Consider the following 20,445-nt stretch of genomic DNA (forward strand, 5'->3'; position numbering starts at 1 on the left):
TAACAAAACCACAATCACAGACAGTGGAGAAATCACTGCACCGGCACACTGTGACCGACCCGCAATCACAGACAGTGTAGAAATCACTACCCTGACGCACTGTAACAGAACCACAATCACAGACAGAGGAGCCATCACTGTAAAAGAACCGCAATCACAGACAGTGTATAAATCACTGCCCTGACACACTGTAACAGAACCGCAATCACAGACAGCAGAGCCATCACTGCACCGACACACTGACAGAACCGCAATCACAGACAGTGGAGCCATCATTGCACCGACACACTGTGACAGAACCGCAATCACAGACAGTGTATAAATCACTGCAAAGACACACTGTGACAGAACCGCAATCACAGACAGTGGAGCCATCACCGCACCGACACACTGTAACAGAACCGCAATCACAGACAGTGGAGCCATCACCGCACCGACACACTGTAACAGAACCGCAATCACAGACAGTGGAGCCATCACCGCACCGACACACTGTAACAGAGCTGCACTCACATGGGCACGCCGCATATTACAGGCATGTGATGGCGGTAATAGCTCTAGATAAAGGTGTAATATCTGGGACCGTGCAGGGTTGTGTTTTATTTTGCACTAAACAAAGCGGCAGCCGGCCCCGATCCCCCCGAGCTGTCAGCACTCCGCCACCGCCACAGACGCCTTTAAAGTCCCGGACGTGGCGGTGAAAAATAGATGTTGTGTTTCCCGGGACGGTATCCTGTAGCCGCAGTGTTTGTAGGAGACATTTGCTCAATAAGTAATCAGGTAACAGAGACAAGCGGAGGCAGCGTGAGGCCGGCACTTATTATAGAGCCACAGCTTGTGCCGAGCCGCCGCCGAGAACACAGAGGACGCCCGCTACATCCATCAGCAATGATATGCCGGCAGAATCCAGAGCGGAAGGAGGGGGGGGGGGGGTACAGTACAGTGGATAGACAGATAGATAGGAGATAGATAGATAGATAGATAGATAGGAGATAGATAGATAGATAGATAGGAGATAGATAGATAGATAGGAGATAGATAGATAGATAGGAGATAGATAGATAGATAGATAGATAGATAGGAGATAGATAGATAGATAGATAGATAGATAGATAGATAGATAGGTAGATAGGAGATAGATAGATAGATAGATAGATAGGAGATAGATAGGGGATAGATAGGAGATAGATAGATAGATAGATAGATAGATAGATAGATAGATAGATAGATAGATAGATAGATAGGAGATAGATAGATAGGAGATAGATAGATAGATAGATAGATAGATAGATAGGAGATAGATAGGAGATAGATAGATAGATAGGAGATAGATAGATAGATAGGAGATAGATAGATAGATAGGAGATAGATAGATAGATAGATAGGAGATAGATAGATAGATAGATAGATAGGAGATAGATAGGAGATAGATAGATAGGAGATAGATAGATAGATAGATAGATAGATAGATAGGAGATAGATAGATAGATAGATAGATGATATATAGATAGATAGATAGATAGATAGATAGATAGATAGATAGATAGGAGATAGATAGATAGGAGATAGATAGATAGATAGATAGATAGGAGATAGATAGATAGATAGATAGGAGATAGATAGGAGATAGATAGGAGATAGATAGATAAGAGATAGATAGGAGATAGATAGATAGATAGATAGATAGATAGATAGGAGATAGATAGATAGATAGATAGGAGATAGATAGATAGATAGATAGGAGATAGATAGATAGATAGATAGATAGATAGATAGATAGATAGATAGATAGATAGGAGATAGATAGATAGATAGATAGATAGGAGATAGATAGATAGATAGATAGATAGATAGGAGATAGATAGGAGATAGATAGATAGGAGATAGATAGATAGATAGATAGATAGGAGATAGATAGATAGATAGATAGATAGATAGATAGATAGATAGATAGGAGATAGATAGATAGGAGATAGATAGATAGGAGATAGATAGATAGATAGATAGATAGATAGATAGGAGATAGATAGATAGATAGATAGGAGATAGATAGATAGATAGATAGATAGGAGATAGATAGATAGATAGATAGGAGATAGATAGATAGGAGATAGATAGATAGATAGATAGATAGATAGATAGGAGATAGATAGATAGATAGATAGATAGATAGATAGATAGATAGGAGATAGATAGATAGGAGATAGATAGATAGATAGATAGATAGATAGATAGATAGATAGATAGGAGATAGATAGATAGGAGATAGATAGATAGATAGATAGATAGATAGATAGATAGGAGATAGATAGATAGATAGATAGATAGATAGATAGGAGATAGATAGATAGATAGATAGATAGATAGATAGATAGATAGGAGATAGATAGATAGGAGATAGATAGATAGATAGATAGATAGATAGATAGGAGATAGATAGATAGGAGATAGATAGATAGATAGATAGATAGATAGATAGATAGGAGATAGATAGATAGATAGATAGATAGATAGATAGGAGATAGATAGATAGATAGATAGATAGGAGATAGATAGATAGATAGATAGATAGATAGATAGATAGATAGATAGGAGATAGATAGGAGATAGATAGGAGATAGATAGATAGATAGATAGATAGATAGATAGATAGGAGATAGATAGATAGATAGATAGGAGATAGATAGGAGATAGATAGGAGATAGATAGGAGATAGATAGATAGATAGGAGATAGATAGATAGATAGATAGATAGGAGATAGATAGGAGATAGATAGATAGATAGGAGATAGATAGATAGATAGATAGATAGGAGATAGATAGGAGATAGATAGATAGATAGATAGATAGATAGATAGGAGATAGATAGATAGATGAGATAGATAGGAGATAGATAGATAGGAGATAGATAGATAGGAGATAGATAGGAGATAGATAGGAGATAGATAGGAGATAGATAGATAGATAGGAGATAGATAGATAGATAGATAGATAGATAGGAGATAGATAGGAGATAGATAGATAGATAGGAGATAGATAGATAGATAGATAGGAGATAGATAGATAGATAGATAGATAGATAGGAGATAGATAGATAGATGAGATAGATAGATAGATAGGAGATAGATAGATAGATAGGAGATAGATAGATAGATAGGAGATAGATAGATAGATAGATAGATAGATAGATAGATAGATAGATAGATAGGAGATAGGAGATAGATAGATAGGAGATAGATAGATAGATAGGAGATAGATAGATAGATAGGAGATAGATAGATAGATAGGAGATAGATAGATAGGAGATAGATAGATAGATAGATAGATAGATAGATAGATAGATAGAAACCCTTAAAATAAAACTTCTGGGATTGTTAGATAAACCTAGCTATTAAGCTAGATAGCTCCTCCCCCTGACAGTCTGGTTGCTATGGACACACCGCCTAACAACCACATTCTCCTCAGCAGGGTTGACAGGCAGCTGACTAGTAACCAATCATCTCTGACCTCTCAGAAGACAAGGCCCGGCCCCTGACTACAGGGAACAGCTAACGTATATGGATTCCTGTAGGACACAGATATAGATGGAGAACCCCCTTAAGACTCTTGTTACCAGTCCCAGACTGACTGTCAAAGCAGTCTATGGGCCGATTCATCTCCTAATGTTTCCTGTTGTAAGACGGACGTAAAAACTATGAAGAAGTTATAGCGTGTGAGGAGCTGCGGGGAGACGTCCGCCATCCCGCATTACAGGGATTGTGCATTCCCTCCCTATAGCAGATCAAAGCCTGGCTGACTACTGAGCCCCCGGCTGTCGGCTGGCTGCCACCTGCTCTCCGTATTACAAGCATGGCTGCCGGGGAAGGGATATAATCCGCACTGTGCACCCAGGAACCGAGAGATGTCAGCAGAACCCTCCTTACATTCGCTGCTCCCAGTAGTATGAGAGTAGGTCCCAGGCCCAGGGTGTAGATGGAGCGGAGCATGACCGACACCAGGAACGGACGGATGCCAAATGGTTTGGGGAGGATGAACAACATAGCAGTACAGATGGCCACAGCGATCCAGAGGAGGATGGAGATCCATGGAGGAAGAGTCCCTGCAGAGAAAGAGAACATCTCACCTGTTACATATACTGTACTATACTCCAGAGCTGCACTCACTATTCTGCTGGTGAGGTCACTGTGTACATACATTACATTACTGATCCTGAGTTACATCCTGTATTATACTCCAGAGCTGCACTCACTATTCTGCTGGTGAGGTCACTGTGTACATACATTACATTACTGATCCTGAGTTACATCCTGTAATTCTTTTATTAGAAAAATAGAAAAATTAACAAACAAGGCATATCTGGCCATAACTTAAACATAACAGTAAATTACATAAATAACAAATAATAATGATAAACCATTATAATAGTATAAAGCAAAATGAAATCTTTAACCTTTTGCCACCAAGCCAGCCCAGCATTCCTACTTAACAAAAATAAATAAATAAATAAATAAATAAAATAAAATAAATAAATAAAAATGTTCTCAATCCAGGCAAAATAAGCCATAAAACTTAAACTACAAAGACATCCTCGGCTGTAATCATAACTAAAGAGAAGCCGCCCTGGCTAAAAAAAACTCCCAAACCTGGGTTATAGTAAATAAACAAAACATAAACACACATATACAACCACCTCTAGACCAACACACGACCACCTGATACTACAAACAATAACTATACATGAACTGAAAATGAAAGCCATCCAGGCGTAACCAAAAGATATAACATATAACATATATCAGTATAAAAATAAAATACTGACTAACTGGTTATTCCAGTACAACACTCGGGCCCGGCTGCCCTGAAAAACTAAAAAGGTACCTAAACCAGTAACAGCGAAAGAAAACACACAACAATTCTATCTATTACCCACGTGCCCCACCACCTACCCCTAGACCCCAGTGTGAGCTCAGTTCATGGAGTCAAAGTTCAGTCCATTTTTGGTGTCAGCTCCATTCAGCCCACACCTTCCCACAGACCCCGCCCCCCATATCCCCCCTCCCAACCTATTCTGTATCCCCTCATATATACAATATATACAATGACTATTATGTCCATAAAGCTCACATGGCTTATTCAGCCATAACCCTGCCTACACTTATCACAAAACATATATTAACATAAACATAGCACACCATAATAACATAACAGAACAATATTATACACAATTATAATAAGGCCCAAGTTCGGTAGCCTGTAAGCCCTTTATACCTACTGCTGTCCAGAAAAACAAAACAAAAATCTAAAGTGGCATGCACCAGCCCTCCACCGGGATCGGAGGATGGCAGACCGGGTACCAGAAATTTATAAACTATCCCTTACTATCTTACCCTACTCTCCCCCTATCTCTAACCCTAAGTTTAAACTGACCCTACACGCTTTCCCTACTGCTGTCCCTACCTGCTCTCTCCCTAACCATAATTATGGCACCTCACCCAGTGGGCTCAGTACCTAGGGCACAGCGAAAGAAAAACCTCTCCACAGGAGAGAAGCCCTACTGGTACCCAGCCTGCCATACTCCAAAGACCTGATCTTCCCAAGGTCACCAGTGATGTTCCTACAGACCTCCACCTCGGAGAGGACTCTACGCTGTGTAGATACTAGACACCGTGCGTTCCACGTGTGGTACCTAACCACTAAGCTGACTAGAAATAACGTGCAGCGATCTCGGCCACCCAGGTTCCTGAATGCCCCATAAGCCCACTCCGGATAGGTGAGACTGACTAACTGACTCCAACCTATGGAGGCGCCCACCCTGGTGTAAACCCCTATATTGAAGGGACATTGAAGCAGGAAATGATCCATACTCTCTAGCGTATTACCACACTCCTCACGGGGACACCCCCGATCATCGGAGCTCCTGCACTTCAAGTTGTCCCTCACATATAGCTTCCCCTGGAAACAGCGCCAGGCCAAATCCCAAAACTTCTGAGGGATCCGTTTCGAGTTTAAAAGACTAAGCCCAACCTCTAGATCCTGGCCTGGGCAGTCCCTGAGCGCCAGGGGCTTCTGGAAATGGGTCAACAGAACCCTTTGGTCAAGGAATTTCCTCGACTGAGTCCTGATCTCCCACATTCCCAGACCCCACCGACGTACCATCTTCAGAGTCGGGGTAGCGTAAGCCGGAAGATATCCATGGGGTGTACGAAGGTCCTTCACTCGCCCTCCTGTCTCCCATTCCTGGAAGAAAGGCCGAAACCATTCCCTGCAGGAGAGTACCCACGGAGGAGCCCTCTCTTTCCAGAGGTTTGCGATGTTAGCTTTCAAGAAGGTGTTCACTAAGAACACCACAGGGTTCACCATAGACAAACCCCCTAGTCTCCTCGTGCGGTACGTAACCTCTCTCTTGACCAGGTTCAGCCTATTCCCCCATAACAGCTGGAAGAACAGGCTGTAGATCCTAGTATAGGAAGCCTCTGGCAAGATACACACACTGCCCAGGTAGATGAACAAAGGGAGCAGGTACGATTTGATCAGGTGTACCCTTTCCCTTAAGGTTAAGGACCAACCCTTCCACTGGTCCACCTTCCGAGTGGCATCCTGGAGCCTACCATCCCAGTTTTTAGTGGGGTAATCACCCTGGCCGAATGTAATGCCTAGGATTTTTGCCGAGTCTTGGGGCTCTGGAAGGGTGTCCGGGAGATCAAACTCGGGATCTCCCCCTCCCAGCCAGAGACTTTCACACTTATCCGGGTTGATGCTGGACCCAGATGCCTCTGAGTAGCGGTCCACCTCCGACATCACCACATCGACCTCCTCTCTCGAGGACACAAAGATAGTGACATCATCAGCGTATGCTACCACTCTCAGGGTGGCTTCTGGCTCCTCCAGGCTCATCCCGACCCCTGCCAATGGTCCACAACCAACCCTCCTAAGGAAAGGGTCGATCGCGAACACATACAACAGTGGGCTCAAAGGACAGCCCTGGCGAACACCAGACCCAACCTCAAAAGAGCGGCCAGACCAACCGTTCACCAGCGGGAAACTCTCTGCCCCTGCATACAAGATCTTAAGCCAATTGACAAAAGTATCTGGTAGGCCATATCTCAGAAGGACAGACCAGAGGTACTCGTGGTTCACCCGATCAAATGCCTTGGCCTGATCCAAGGACAGCAAGTACCCCTTCCAAAGACCCGCACCACTCCGCTCCACTGCCTCCCTGACACTAAGGACAGCACTTAAGGTGCTTCGGCCTGGAACAGAGCAGTGCTGAGCCTCCGAAAGGAGCCGGGGTGCAAACTTCACCAGCCGATTAAACAGTATCTTGGCCAGAATCTTCCTGTCCACATTGAGAAGAGCTATGGGCCTCCAATTCTCAATGCGGCTCGAATCTTTACCCTTTGACAGAAGAATCAGGGCTGACCTCCTCATTGACCTTGGCAGAGCGTCCGAGGAAAGACACTCATTGAAGACCTCGGTCAAGAGGGGAACCAAGAGGTCCCTGAAGGTCTTATACCACTCAGATGTTAAGCCATCTGGACCTGGCGACTTCTTGAGGGCAAGCCCTTCAATCGCCAGTCTAACTTCCTCTTCCCTGATCTCTTCTGCCAAAACATCAAGAGAGGGGTCTACCCCTGGCTCAGGAACGGTTTCAGCCAGGAAACCCGACATCACATCTCGATCTAGATCCTTCCTCCCCAAGAGGTGTGAGTAAAAGGATCTGACGACCTCCAGGATCCCTGATCTGGACCGGTTCAGAGATCCCGTACTATCAACCAGTCCAGTCACAATCTTACTACTCACTGACATCTTACAGTTTCTGTAGGGGTCGGGCGAGCGGTACCTCCCGAAATCCCTCTCAAAAACTAAAGATGCGTGCCTATCATACTGACACCTCATGAGCAAGGCTTTCACTCTGGAGATCTCCTCTCTACTACCTCCAGTCGAGACGAGATGCTCGAGTTTCCTCCTCAGGCCCTGATACACACGATACCTATTCAGGGATCTGAGGCTCGAGAGCTGGCGGAAGAACCTCGCAACCCGCTTCTTGAATATCTCCCACCACTCTGACTTACTACTACATAGGCCCAGTAGAGGTACCTGACTCTGAAGAAAATCCTCAAAGGACTGTCTTACCTCTGCTTCTTCCAGGAGGGACGAATTCAGCCTCCAGTAGCCTCTACCCATCCGGGGGGTCTCTGAAACATTCAGGGAAAACAAAATTAGACAGTGGTCGGAGAACTCCACCTCAACCACGGACACTGCGGAAGAGACGGCTTCCTCCTTTAAATAAAACCTGTCTAATCTAGACCTGCAGCTACCTCGATGATAGGTGAAACCCGCGTGGCCCGAGGGTGTCCGGATGTGGGCATCCTCTAGGCGAGCTTCCCTAACTATACTAATCAGGGCCATGCTATCATAAGCCAGCTTGTCTTTGGCGCCTCTCCTGTCCTGAGACCTCGTGATAGTGTTGAAGTCTCCACCAAAGACCACCTGCCGACTCGTAAAAAGAAAAGGCTTAATCCTCATAAAAAGGCTTTTACGGTCCCACTTAGTTTGTGGGGCATAGATGTTAATGAGCCGGAGCTCTTGCCCCTTCATGAGGACATCCAAGATCAGGCACCTCCCCATTTCCAACTCGATAACCCGTCTGCATTCTACAGGAGCGGTAAAAAGGACCGCCACCCCACTATACGGCTCAGCCGCAAGAGACCAGTGTGAAGGCCCATGCCTCCACTCTCTCTTGGCTTTTATTAGAGAGGCTAGATCTGTCAACCTGGTCTCCTGCAAAAACAAAATGTCGGCGTTAATACGACCGAGAAAATCAAAGGCTGCAAATCTAGCCGTATCCGACTTAATGCTGGCACAGTTAATGGATGCCAGCGTCAATGGGGTGAGTGCCGCCATCATGGGTGATTGAGTTGGACGGCCTTAACCCCTACTTACTTGTTTTCTTTCCCTTTTTCTTTCCACCCCCTTCAACATCAGAGGAAGACCCCTTAGATGGTTCCTTAGACCGTTTTAGAGAGGTGGACATATCCATCTCTTGATCTTCACTTCCACCACCTGAGGCCACCTGACCCCCTGAGGAAAGTACCTCTGGGGGAGCAGGCTCGGCACCTCCTGGAGGTTCCTCTGCCCTAGACACCAGTCCCTCAACCTCCCCCTCTATAAATGGAGAGGTTCCTTCACTGAGGGACTGATATCTGTTAGATAGACCGATCAGAGGGGGGTCAGTCGGAGCTTCCTTTGACATCTGGCCTTTAATAATTTTTTGGGAAGACGAAGAAGTCGCCTTAGATTTTTTAGGCATCTTCTTAACATTCTTCCTTCTGCTGCGCTTAGGTTTTTCCTCTTGCCATCTCCCTCCATCCTCATCCAGACTTTCATACTGGGAAGAACCTGAGGAGATGGCTATAGCCTCGCTTTCCTCTTTGCGCAGTCTCCCCATCTCTTCATCTAGTTCAGCGCCCCCCAAAGCCTCAGCCTGACCATCTGAGCCAACGCCAGGAGCAGGACCCTGGACTACCCCGACCATCTTGGAACTTCCAAGGTCCTTGCTCCCTCTGCGCATTTTCTCTCGCCTAAGCTGAGTGGGGCTCTTACGCTTTTCCTTGTCAGTTCTCTTCCTTGGCTCTGGTGCTCCCTCTCCTCTGCTGGTCCCCTCCCCCGCTGAGGCAACCTCAGGGCTCTCCCCAGCTCGGGTGGCTGCAGCATAAGAGAAAGAACGGGGACACCTACTAAATGGGTGACCAAGGTCACCACACAGGTGGCACCTAATCCGGCCACAGGATGCAGCAAGATGACCCTCCGCACCGCACAGTGCGCACATCAGCTTAGAGCAGTTTGCGCTAAAGTGGGTGGGATCACCGCACCTGTGGCACAGTTTCGGTTGCCCCTGGTAAAAGACCTGGATTCTGTCGCGACCAAGGAAAGCGGCTGATGGTATGTGCGCAACAGTATTGCCTGAACGTTTTAGACGGACTGAGAACGTCCAGGCCCCAGACCAGATGCCATGCTGATCTAAGTTCTTCCGGGGAACGTCCGTCACTTCCCCGTACCTGCCCAACCAAGTCATGATGTCATAACAAGAAAGTGATTCGTTACGTGTCAAGACGGTCACTTTCTTTACCATGCTCTGGCGAGATATCGCTTTAACAACGAAATCTCGCCATCCGGGCTCGTCCTTCACCAGCTCATAATTAGACCAGAAAAGTTCAAGCCCCTCTGGTCTTACAAAGCTGATGTCGAACTCAGAGGAGCCGTAGGGGTGGATCAAGGCAAAGATGTCACTGGCCTTGAACCTCATCTGGAAGAGAAGCTCCACCACCTTTCCTCTCTGTGGGCACGCATCACTGCCTCTCCATACCAGACGGGCCACGTTCCTACGGCCCACCTCCTGCCCGGGTGTTGGAAGCGACCAGACCACTTCCCCATTGTTCTCTCGGAAGGCTCCAAGTCCATGTCTTTCTATGTAGAAGGACAAGTCGACCTCCCTCCCCTCTACCTGGAGCGTTCTATCTCCTTTCCTAAGTGCCTCCAGAAGGCGTCGTTGCAAGTGACCCTCCCCAGGGGGTGGAAGTGAAGATCTCCCTGGACCTCCGGCTGCCGCAACATTAGCGTAACTCCTGATGGCAGCCGGAGGGGCAGCCGGACCCGGCCCTGACTGACTACTAATCACATTACTAGTACATACCCCAGCAATATCTGCCCTGAGAATTGCCACTTCTCCAGTGGCACCTGAAGGGTTAACTTCACCACCCCTAGCATTCAAACCACTCACATCCCCATCATGCACACCACTACCACTCCCATCAATAACACCACTCCCTCCCCCAGTCTGCACAACATTCATACTACTACTACTCCCCCCATCCGTCACCTCCATACACTCAGTAGCTGGGCTGGCTTTATGGATCAGTGTGGCAGGTTTTAGCACTGTTTTTCGTGTCTCAGTCCCAACAGTCTCTTTAGCTGCGGATGCCATGACAGGTGACGCACATGGCCCCGCATCATCATGAACTCTCCCGCTGGAACCCATTATAGGCTCCAATGTTCTTGCCCTGGGAGAGTTGCTTACTGCGTTCCCAGAAGATGCGCCATCCCGCTGCGACCCCGCAGAGCCAACAGCAGGAGACACGGCAACCGGAAACGCAGTCACTCCGGGTGGATGTGACATTCCGGAACCTTCTGCACCAGTCTCTGATGCCCGGGCACCCCCCACAGAGGAGCGTCCTGCAGCACCCGAGACTCCTGAGTGGCCCTGAACCTTCCTGTCCGGCCCTTCTTTACCTTTACTATGGCCGCCCCCACTACTGACACAAGCAGGAGCGGCTTTCTCCGCCATCTTGCCATCTATCTCTCCTCCTTGCTGGCCCCATTCCACATCAGAAATGGGGACTGGCAGTGTAGAGGAGTCACCAGCCGCCCGGACTGACTTCTCAGCCGCCCCGGACTGCTGGAATGGAGTAAATACAAGACTCACACTTTCTTGCTTTTTGGCTGCTTTTCTTTTTACAGGAACATTCTCACCAAGATCTTCTCCAAATGTGAAGGCCTCCATCCTCAGGGGGGACTCCTGCCTGATTATGGCCTGTAGTAGTCCTCCATCTGACAGACCATCATCATCATCATCCTCATCAGTGTCTGGCAGGGCCACCTGCGCTGCCATAATGCTGTAGCTCTCTTGCATGCTTTGGGGGTTACTTTGAGTGACATCAGAGGGGTCTTCATTCACCACACAGTCCTCCTCCTTACACTCCACCAAGTCCTCAGCTTTTACAGCCTCCTCAGCCTCCATTTCTTCCTCCTCTCCACTACTACTCTCCCCATCTCCTGCAGCATCACCCCCATCATCCGCTCTGCTGCTAGGGGATTTCATAGTGGCAAAGCGATCCTCATTGTGTAATTTCTCCCTGAACAGGTCGCTCCCTTCTAGGATGGCCGCCCTCCTCTCCTCTATCCCCTTTACCTGGGCACTCAGGGACTTGATCCTGGGAGAGAACTCGGGTTTCTTCCTCTTGGGAGCTGTATTAGCCTGGTACCTGAGAAAGCGCAGATCCTCTCTTGCTGCCTTCAGTTCTTTCCCAAGCTGTTCGTATTCCGCAAACTTAGCGGTGATGCGGGAGCAGTATGTGCTGGCAGACTCCTTGGGGCCTCGCTCACCCCACATCTCCACCGGCTGACTCCTGGACACTGCTGGAGTTTTCTTAGCCGCAGTTTTCTTTCCTCCATCACTGGAAGTCATTGCCTGGGGGCCAGGGGCCACATTGCTGCGGACCCTTCCAGATCTCCTCAGTCCACAGGCTGGAGCGCTGGCCGGTAGCTTTTCCTCTCCACCCCCCGCCGGCCTGGTTCGGGAGATGGAGGCCTGGGATTCCCGGGGATCCATGCTGAAAGCCTCTCCCAGGAGCCTGCCACACTCCTGGGAAAGGCAGGTGGAAAATCAGCCGCTCTCTCTGGAGCTCAGGAGCACAGACAGACACACCTACACACACTGAGAGTGACCACACCCGCCTATCCTCCAGTCTACTCCAGAGCTGCACTCACTATTCTGCTGGTGAGGTCACTCAGTGACCTCACCAGCAGAATAGTGAGTGCAGCTCTGGGGTATAATACAGGATGTAACTCAGGATCAGTAATGTAATGTATGTACACAGTGACCGTCACTGTGTACATACATTACATTACTGTTCCTGAGTTACATCCTGTATTATACTCCAGAGCTGCACTCACTATTCTGCTGGTGGGGTTACTGTGTACATACATTACTGATCCTGTATTATACCCCAGAGCTGCACTCACTATTCTGCTGGTGGGGTCACTGTGTACATACATTACATTACTGATCCTGAGTTACATCCTGTATTATACCCCAGAGCTGCACTCACTATTCTGCTGGTGGGGTCACTGTGTACATACATTACATTACTGATCCTGAGTTACACCTGTATTATACCCCAGAGCTGCACTCACTATTCTGCTGGTGGGGTCACTGTGTACACACATTACTGATCCTGAGTTACATCCTGTATTATACTCCAGAGCTGCACTCACTGTTCTGCTGGTGGAGTTACTGTGTATACACATTACATGACTCCTGTGCAGTTTCCCATACATCCTGATGTGACCTACATTACAGCCTCTATAGATCTGACAATTAACCCTTTCCCGTGTGTCACATCCTGCGGGGTCACGGCGTTATTTTTAGCGTAAACTTGCCGTCCCGCTTATGTTAATGTAACCGAGAGATATTTAGACTCGTAACGATATAAAATCCCAGAAAACGGATCCAGAAGAAATCTTAATCACATCATTACCGTGGAGATAAGACAGGGGGGGTGAGAGTGCGGCGGGCGCGGGGACCTGAGCGCCGGCGATGGCTCGTCTCTCACCGCGGCTTTATTGGCTCTTCGGCTCTATAAGTGATCGGCAGCGCTGGGACTATATATAGCATTTAAAGTGACAATCATCTTGAAGCTGCCGTGTCAGGCAGACGTTTAATGAAACGGGGGGTTCAGACGCGACGCGGTGTGCCGCTCCGGCGCCTCGTCCTGTCTGCGACCCGTCAATCTCGCTTCCTTCAACGCTCTTATTAGCCGCCATCTGATCAATTTTCCCGTCGGCTAAAAAAATACTTCAATCCGTCTCCCCGCTTCATATTCACCACTACATTATGGAGAGGAAGAAAACGGCGGGAAAAAAAAATCCTTGTTCTGCTCTGAGGATCTTCTCCACACACTATAACCCTCGACGTGTCACTTAAAGGGCATTTCCATCTACAATCATAAACGCCCCAGGAAATGTCAGGGACCTCCAGTCATCTCTCTCTGACAACTTAATGAAAATTTTAGGCAGTTGTTTCATAATTTGATCTGTTTTCCAGAAAAGCTGAGTGACAACCAAGATGGCCGCCATGACAGGCTTTTCCCATCTTCAGTGAGATTGTGCTGTGAATGTCAATATGAAGAGATGGTGAGTATCCACATTTGAATAAAAAGAGAAGCGTACAGTCAGTTTTGGAGGCGGGGCCATCTGAAACTAGGGCGGGGCTTAAATTTTGGGCGTAGAGATATTTTGCAGAAGAATATGACTGATATAATATATATATATATATATGTATATGGAGTGTATGTAGATAGTGCTTCCTCTGGGGTTGCCATGGTAGCATGGACTTCCTGTCATGTGAACTCAACAATCCAATCCAACCTGATCAGAGGTCAAAATGATCGAAAACCTAATGGAGGAAAACCAGAAACTACACGATGGGCCGCGCGCTGACCGGGAAGGGTTACTTTTTTATATATATATATATATATATATATATATATATATATATATATATATATATATATATATACACACACACATACATATACACACACCGAACAGGGAAGTTACTGCACAATAAATGGTTAATTCCATGACCCCCCCACCCCCCCATACAAATAATCTGAATTTGCACAGTATCATTTCCCTCTTTCCATAAACTGGTGTAAATCATAACATATATGGACAGTGCACAGTACCACTTCTCCTGTCCTGTATACAGGGTGTTATCCTCAGTGTATATATATATACAGTGCACAGTACCACTTCTCCTGTCCTGTATACAGGGTGTTATCCTCAGTGTATATATATATATATATATATATATATATATATATATATATATACAGTGCACAGTACCACTTCTCCTGTCCTGTATACAGGGTGTTATCCTCAGTGTATATATATATACAGTGCACAGTACCACTTCTCCTGTCCTGTATACAGGGTGTTATCCTCAGTGTATATATATATACAGTGCACAGTACCACTTCTCCTGTCCTGTATACAGGGTGTTATCCTCAGTGTATATATATATACAGTGCACAGTACCACCTCTCCTGTCCTGTATGCTGGGTGTAATCCTCAGTATATATATACAGTGCACAGTACCACCTCTCCTGTCCTGTATGCTGGGTGTAATCCTCAGTATATATATATATATATATATATATATATATATATATATATATATATATATATATATATATACACATACAGTGCACAGTACCACTTCCCCTGTCCTGTATGCTGGGTGTAATCCTCAGTATATATATATATACAGTGCACAGTACCACTTCTCCTGTCCTGTATGCTGGGTGTAATCCTCAGTATATATATATATATATATATATATATATATATATATATATATATATACATACACACAGCGCACAGTACCACTTCTCCTCGCCAATCTTCTGGCTGATTCCCATTACCAGCTCAGTGGTTTGCAGCAAGTTGCCCAATAATCCCCAAGAAGTGACTTATCAGAGAGGCAGCGCCACCACCAGCGGGAGCGGCTGCTGCTATCACGGACGCACGTGAGGCGGCTGCTGCTGACCTTAAACACAGGATGAATATTTATGAAGCCTCTGTGCAAACAGACCTCCAAACAAGACAAAGTGAGCCTGTCCTGTGCGGCCCCAGGGGCCGAGGGGGGCCCGGCCTGCTGCACAGACACGTGCCAATACACGTGTGCCACAGGCAGAGAAGGGGCGCATACACATCACCCACAACCCGTATAGGATCACATGACCTGCTGCAGCCTGTATTGTTAGGGTTAAATTCTGTTACGTATAACAGGAGGAGTGAAGTATATGGGGTGTAAGATTATGAAGTCATAATACTGCCCTCTATATACAAGTATATAACTACTATAATACTGCTCCTATATACAGGAATATAACTACTATAATACTGCTCCTATATACAGGAATATAACTACTATAATACTGCTCCTATATACAAGAATATACCTTCTATAATACTGCTCCTATATACGGGAATATAACTACTATAATACTGCTCCTATATACAGGAATATACTACTATACTACTGCTCCTATATACAGGAATATAACTACTATAATACTGCTCCCTATATACAGGAATATAACTACTATAATACTGCTCCTATATACAGGAATATAACTACTATAATACTGCTCCTATATACAGGAATATAACTACTATAATACTGCTCCCTATATACAGGAATATACTACTATAATACTGCCCCTATATACAGGGATATAACTACTATAATACTGCCCCTATATACAGGGATATAACTACTATAATACTGCTCCTATATACAGGAATATAACTACTATAATACTGCTCCTATATACAAGAATATAACTACTATAATACTGCCCCTATATACAGGAATATAACTACTATAATACTGCTCCTATATACAAGAATATAACTACTATAATACTGCTCCTATATACAGGGATATACTACTATAATACTGCTCCTATATACAGGAATATAACTACTATAATACTGCTCCTATATACAGGAATATAACTACTATAATACTGCTCCTATATACAGGAATATAACTACTATAATACTGCTCCTATATACAGGAATATAACTACTATAATACTGCTCCTATATACAGGAATATAACTACTATAATACTGCTCCCTATATACAGGAATATAACTACTATAATACTGCCCCCATATACAGGAATATAACTACTATAATACTGCCCCCTATATACAGGGATATAACTACTATAATACTGCCCCCTATATACAGGAATATAACTACTATAATACTGCCCCCTATATACAGGAATATAACTACTATAATACTGCTCCTATATACAGGAATATAACTACTATAATACTGCTCCTATATACAGGGATATAACTACTATAATACTGCTCCTATATACAGGAATATAACTACTATAATACTGCTCCTATATACAGGAATATAACTACTATAATACTGCTCCTATATACAGGAATATAACTACTATAATACTGCCCCCTATATACAGGAATATAACTACTATAATACTGCTCCTATATACAGGAATATAACTACTATAATACTGCTCCTATATACAGGAATATAACTACTATAATACGGGTGAGAGAGATTCAGCCGGCACCAGCCGATGGCAACACTAGTATGGGACCGAGGGCTGGGAAATACACAGCAAAGTTCAGTGCAGGTAAACCACAAATGATCCGGGTGCAGGAAACAGGCGAGACAATGGAATATGCAATGGAGAGAAAGGAATCCGCACTCACCGGTCAGCAGAGAAAGGGGTTTATTGATCCATACACTGGAGGCTGGAGCTGGGAGGGGGAAGGTGTTACGCAGGTGTGCTCTTGGCAGAGCACACCTGCGTAACACCTTCCCCCTCCCAGCTCCAGCCTCCAGTGTATGGATCAATAAACCCCTTTCTCTGCTGACCGGTGAGTGCGGATTCCTTTCTCTCCATTGCATATAACTACTATAATACTGCTCCTATATACAGGAATATACTATAATACTGCTCCTATATACAGGAATATAACTACTATAATACTACCCCTATATACAGGAATATAACTACTATAATACTGCTCCTATATACAGGAATATAACTACTATAATACTGCTCCTATATACAGGAATATAACTACTATAATACTGCTCCTATATACAGGAATATAACTACTATAATACTGCCCCCTATATACAGGAATATAACTACTATAATACTGCTCCTATATACAGGAATATACTATAATACTGCTCCTATATACAGGCAGGCCCGCTTCTGCCATGAGGCGGAATGAGCTTTCCACCTCAGGCGGCAGAATTTGCGGTCCGGCAGGGGGCGGCATTATGTCCCCCCTGCTGTCATTTTTGTTAAGTATCACTTAACAAAAATGACAGCGGCCGCTCACCTGTCCCGTCGCCCGCGCTCTCCACATCCTGTCTGGTCCCGCGACGTCACTCTGCAGCTGTCACGGACCTCCAGGCTGTGGTGAGTGCCCGGGGTCGGTGGGGGACGCGCTGGGGTGATCAGGTCGCGCGGGACCGCCCCGCGCGACCCGATCACCCCACTCACTCACCACAGCCTGGAGGTCCGTGACAGCTGCAGGGTGACATCGCGGGACCTGACGGGATGTGGAGACAGCGGAGAGCGCGGGCCGGCTGCGGTGTGGGACAGGTGAGTAGATGGCGGCGGCGGCGGGGGGAGGGGGGCGGGGGGATTGTGCGGGGGGTCCGGGAGGATGCCGGCTATCACTCGGGGCGGCCGCCTGAGGTTTGCCTCAGGCGGCAGAAACCCTTGAATCGGCCCTGTATACAGGAATATAACTGCTATAATACTGCTCCTATATACAGGGATATAACTACTATAATACTGCTCCTATATACAAGAATATAACTACTATAATACTGCTCCTATATACAGGAATATACTATAATACTGCTCCTATATACAGGAATATAACTGCTATAATTCTGCCCCTATATACAAGTATATAACTACTATATTACTGCTCCTATATATAGGGATATACTACTATAATACTACTCCTATATACAGGAATATAACTGCTATAATACTGCTCCTATATACAGGAATATAACTACTATAATACTGCTCCTATATACAGGAATATACTACTATAATACTGCTCCCTATATACAGGGATATAACTACTATAATACTGCCCCCTATATACAGGAATATAACTACTATAATACTGCCCCCTATATACAGGAATATAACTACTATAATACTGCCCCTATATACAGGAATATAACTACTATAACACTGCCCCTATATACAGGAATATAACTACTATAATACTGCCCCCTATATACAAGAATATAACTACTATAATACTGCTCCTATATACAGGGATATAACTACTATAATAATGCTCCTATATGCAAGAATATAACTACTATAATAGTGCCCCCTATATACAGGAATATAACTACTATAATACTGCCCCTATATACAGGGATATACCTACTATAATACTGCTCCTATATACAGGATATAACTACTATAATAATGCTCCTATATGCAAGAATATAACTACTATAATAGTGCCCCCTATATACAGGAATATAACTACTATAATACTGCTCCTATATACAGGAATATAACTACTATAATACTGCTCCTATATACAGGAATATATCTACTATAATACTGCTCCTATATACAGGAATATAACTACTATAACACTGCTGCTATATACAGGAATATAACTACTATAATACTGCTCCTATATACAGGAATATAACTACTATAATAGTGCCCCCTATATACAGGAATATAACTACTATAATACTGCTCCTATATACAGGAATATAACTACTATAATACTGCTCCTATATACAGGAATATATCTACTATAATACTGCTCCTATATACAGGAATATAACTACTATAACACTGCTGCTATATACAGGAATATAACTACTATAATACTGCCCCTATATACAGGAATATACTACTATAATACTGCTCCTATATACAGGATATAACTACTATAATACTGCTCCTATATACAGGAATATACTACTATAATACTGCTCCTATATACAGGAATATAACTACTATAATACTGCTCCTATATACAGGAATATACTACTATAATACTGCTCCCTATATACAGGGATATAACTACTATAATACTGCCCCCTATATACAGGAATATAACTACTATAATACTGCTCCTATATACAGGAATATAACTACTATAATACTGCCCCTATATACAGGGATATAACTACTATAATACTGCTCCTATATACAGGGATATAACTACTATAATACTGCTCCTATATACAGGAATATACTACTATAATACTGCCCCCTATATACAGGAATATAACTACTATAATACTGCTCCTATATACAGGGATATAACTACTATAATACTGCTCCTATATACAAGAATATAACTACTATAATACTGCCCCCTATATACAGGAATATAACTACTATAATACTGCTCCTATATACAGGGATATAACTACTATAATACTGCTCCTATATACAAGAATATAACTACTATAATACTGCTTCCTATATACAGGGATATAACTACTATAATACTGCCCCCTATATACAGGAATATAACTACTATAATGCGATTCAGGGAAGAAACAGAGTGCTGCACCTCACACCTATGGCTGATACTAGTGCCCCTAGGCTTAATAAAAAACACATCAGAATTTTGTGTATGAATTGATCAAGCCATACTGCCCCATGTACCTCGTGCCGGTATCTGATACACATGGGTCCCTACACTAAGTCCACACCGTGCCAGTCAGTGGCCACCAACCCCGCAGGCGTGCACAGTCAGGGAACGGCCTAGGGGCACTAGTATCAGCCATAGGTGTGAGGTGCAGCGCTCTTTTTCTTCCCTGAACCGCATAACTACTATAATACCGCCCCCTATATGTCTTGGTGCTGTGTATTATGGGGGGGCCCCAGCAGGCTGATCCCTCCGTTCCGGCTCTGGATCTGTACACTATTTGCTGCCTCACTTGCTGCTGAATTATTGATGGCGGAGCGTCAGGCGGTAGATTATTTCGGGCTCTCGGTTCCCCTGGCGCTCGCTCTCTCTCTCT

General features: G+C 44.6%; 1 protein-coding gene across 2 annotated transcripts in view; it reads right to left on the reverse strand.

Moving 5' to 3' along the window:
* Nucleotides 1–20,445, reverse strand: part of ITPR2 (inositol 1,4,5-trisphosphate receptor type 2) — a 185,930-nt gene that overhangs the window by 29,461 nt on the left and 136,024 nt on the right. For both annotated transcript variants that reach the window (XM_069965955.1, XM_069965946.1), the window contains exon 49: nucleotides 3,924–4,099. In XM_069965955.1, the coding sequence (XP_069822056.1) occupies nucleotides 3,924–4,099 (176 nt within the window). The remainder of the gene's footprint in view (nucleotides 1–3,923; nucleotides 4,100–20,445) is intronic.

Source organism: Dendropsophus ebraccatus, chromosome 1 (assembly GCF_027789765.1).
Source record: "Dendropsophus ebraccatus isolate aDenEbr1 chromosome 1, aDenEbr1.pat, whole genome shotgun sequence".
In the NCBI taxonomy this organism is placed as follows: Eukaryota; Metazoa; Chordata; class Amphibia; order Anura; family Hylidae; genus Dendropsophus; species Dendropsophus ebraccatus.